The sequence below is a fragment of the Colobus angolensis genome, unplaced genomic scaffold (assembly GCF_000951035.1).
Source record: "Colobus angolensis palliatus isolate OR3802 unplaced genomic scaffold, Cang.pa_1.0 Scaffold31, whole genome shotgun sequence".
NCBI lineage: Eukaryota > Metazoa > Chordata > Mammalia > Primates > Cercopithecidae > Colobus > Colobus angolensis.
This window is the reverse complement of record NW_012116377.1, coordinates 4836067-4839464: the sequence shown is the minus strand read 5'-3', so window position 1 is coordinate 4839464 and position 3398 is coordinate 4836067. Positions and strand designations below refer to the sequence as shown.

Genomic DNA, 3398 nt, shown 5'->3' with positions numbered 1-3398 from the left:
CCACTGCACTCCAGCCTGAGTGACAGATCAAGACTCCTTCTCAAAAAACAAAAATAAAAAAAGACAAAAAAGAACAAACAATTATTTCACGTAGCATTAGAACAAAGTATTTTGATTGCACATCCTTAGTGACACATGTTCTAAACACACAGAGAGATGCAAAGCAATCTTTTTTTTTTAGAGTGGGGTGGTGCAATCATAGATAACTGTAGCCTAAACCTCCTGGGCTCAAGTAATCCTCCCACTGCCTCCCAAGTAGCTGGGACTACAGGAGTGTGTCACCATGCCCAGCTTAATATTTTTTGTAAAAATGAGGTCTCACTATGTTGCCCAGACTGGTCTTGAATTCCTGGGCACATATGATCCTCTCGTATCGGCCTCCCAAAGTGCTGGGATTATAGGCATGAGCCACTGCACCCAGTGCAAAGAAATCTTAAACGTCTAAAATATCCATATTTTTTAGAAATGGTATGGAAGTAGGTAGAGTAAAAAGACATGACTCCTGAGATTTCCTTTAAAATCCTCTAGCAAAAAGGCCAGGGACCATGGCTCATGCCTGTAATCCCAGCACTTTGGGAGGTCAAGGCAGGAAGATCACTTGGGCCCAGGAGTTTGAGACTAGCCTGAGCAACAAAGCAAGACCATGTCTCTACAACAAAAATAAAAAAAATTAAATGGGCATGGTGACACACGCCTGTCATTCCAGCTACCTGGGAGGCTGAGCTGGGAGGATGGACTGAGCCCAGGAGTTTGAGGTTACAGTGAGCTATGATCATGCCACTGTACTCCAGGCTGGGCAACAGAGCTGGATCCTGTCTCTTAAAAAAAAAATTTTTTTTAAGTACTCCACCAAAGAAAAAAAGAGGTAGGTTAATTATGGTAACATGATAACCACTGAATCTAAGTGATGTGTGGGAGTTTATACTAGTTTTTGTACTTTGGCATGTTTGCAATTTGCCACAGTAACAAAATCTTTGTAAGCCTTAATTTCGCCCTCTCCCTTCAAGTTCCAACCGAGGCCCAACATTCAAGGAAGGCCTTCAACCACTCACACAGCTTTGCTACCCCAGTATCTGCCCAGCCACACTGTCTCAAGTCCTTACTGCCTCTGCATGGAATGTCTTGCTTCCAATTCCCCAATACCCATTCCACCCCTCCGAATGCTACCCCCAGCCTCTACCTGTGATCCCCAAAGGAGAAACAAGACCCCCATGGAATCATTTCACTGCAGATTAAACACTTTTGGGATGACCTTAGAAATGACTGCAGATTCCATCCACCCCACACCACCCAAGCCTATCAACAGGTAGTCACTCTGCAAGACATTCTCTGAAGCAGACAGGGATGGGCTGGACTCCACCTGAGCCTACCTGACTATAGGCAGGGACATCTCTGAAAGGCCCATAATCCAGTAGGTCCTCGGAGCGCGTGGGGTTCCCCAGTTTGGTGTAGCTCTCCACATTTCGAGAAGCAAGCTTCACACGCATGGTTTGTGTCTTCGTTGGATAGGGAGAGTAGAAATAATGGTTCCCCTCAAACACCACAAACTGTTTCTCTGACTGGGTGATCTGGGTTGGATACGGCTGAAGCACATGGGTGTAGACTGTTTCCACAATGACTGAAATCTTGGCCCCAGGATCAAGAGCAACTGGGAGCTTGACTATGAAGAATCTCCCACTAAAGGAAGAACAAGGCAAGAGAAATAAGAGAGACTGAGGATACTGAAAACACTAGTAGCAGTTCAAACTCAGAATAAAATTTTGAACCCAAAACAAAAGCAATTATCTTTAAGAGATCACCTTTTTCTTTTTGAGCTGGAGTCTCGCTCTATCACTCAGGTTGGAGTGCAATGGTGCGATCTCGGCTCACTGCAACCTCTACCTCCTGGGTTCAAGTGATTCTACTGCCTCAACCTCCCAAGTAGCTGGGGATTACCTATTAGAATGTTTTTAACTTTTGTTCCATTGTTGAACATTTACATTGTTTTACACTCTTGCTATTTATAAACAGCCCTGAAAGAAACAGCTAGATATTTGTCTTAAAAGACCTAAATTATTTTTTTTCTTTTTCTGAGATGGAGTCTTGCTCTGTCATCCAGGCTGGAATGCAGTCATGCGATCTCAGCTCACTGCAACTTCCACCTCCCAGGTTCAAGCGATTCTCTTGCCTCAGCCTCCCGAGTAGCTGGGACTACAGGCACCTGCCACCGTGTCCGGTTACTAAAAGACTTAAATTATTATATTAAACGTGATCTCTTGGCCAGGTGTGGGGGCTCACACCTGTAATCCCAGCACTTTGGGAGGCTGAGTCAGGCGGATCGCCTGAGGCCAGGAGTTCAAGACCAGCTTGGGTAACATGGCAAAACCCTGTGTCTACTAAAAATACACACACACACACACACACACACACACACACACAAGCCGTGTGTGGTGGTACACACCTCTAGTCCCAGCTACTCAGGAGGCTGAGGTGGAAGGATGGTTTGAGCCCTGGAGGTGGAGGTTGCAGTGAGTCAACATGGCACCACAGTAATGCAGCCTGGGCAACAGAGCCAGACCCCGTCTCAAGAAAAAAAAAAAAAATCCTCTAGGACAGATGCAGTGGTTCACACCTATAATCCCAGCACTTTGAGAGGTCAAGGCAGGAGGATGGCTTGAGCTCAGGAGGTCAAGATCAACCTGGGCAACATAGCTAGACCTCCTCTCTACAGAAAAAAAAAAGAAAGAAAGAAAGAAAAGAAAAAAATGTGTAATACAGCAGGCACTTCCTAAGCAACTTTCCTAGTTTATGATCCCATATGATCCCAACCCTGACATAATCTTTAACAAGAGACAAGGTATATTGTTTGTCAGCTTACCTTTTACCCTTAATTTTGGTTTCACGTACTTCCAAATTGTTGTCTTCCTCATCTTCTCCCTTCACCTAGAACAGAAAAAAATAGTTTATTCTTCACGTCTTTTGGCTTCTAAATTTTGAGTCATTAATTAACCAAGTGCTTTAGTATATCCCCATTAAAGTAGTCAAATTACCAGAACTTTTTAGAGATTGAATTTTCTTTTCAGTAACAATTTTTTTTTCTCTGAAACACAAGAATATTGTCCAAGACTTACTTTTATAAAGTGGCATATGGCCAGATGCAGTGGGTCACACCTGTAATCCCAGCACTTTGGGAGGCTGAGGCAGGTGGATCACCTGAGGTCAGGAGTTCGAGAACAGCCTGACCAACATGGAGAAACCCCATCTCTACTAAAAATACAAAATTAGCTAGGCATGGTGGTGCATGCCTGTAATCCCAGCTACTCGGGAGGCTGAGGCAGGAGAATATCCTGAAACCTGGAGGAGGAGGTTGCAGTGAGCCAAGATCGCGCCACTGCACTCCAGCCTGAGTGACAGATCAA

At 44.6% G+C, this 3398-nt stretch overlaps 1 protein-coding gene across 1 annotated transcript in view; it reads right to left on the bottom strand.

Annotated features, from left to right (window-relative positions):
- The window catches only part of RPN1 (ribophorin I), a 27125-nt gene that overhangs the window by 19456 nt on the left and 4271 nt on the right, over nt 1-3398 (bottom strand). The window contains exons 2-3 of the mRNA XM_011950717.1: nt 2858-2922; nt 1371-1677 (exon numbers count right to left, since the gene is read on the bottom strand). Coding sequence (XP_011806107.1) covers nt 1371-1677; nt 2858-2922 — 372 coding nt within the window. The remainder of the gene's footprint in view (nt 1-1370; nt 1678-2857; nt 2923-3398) is intronic.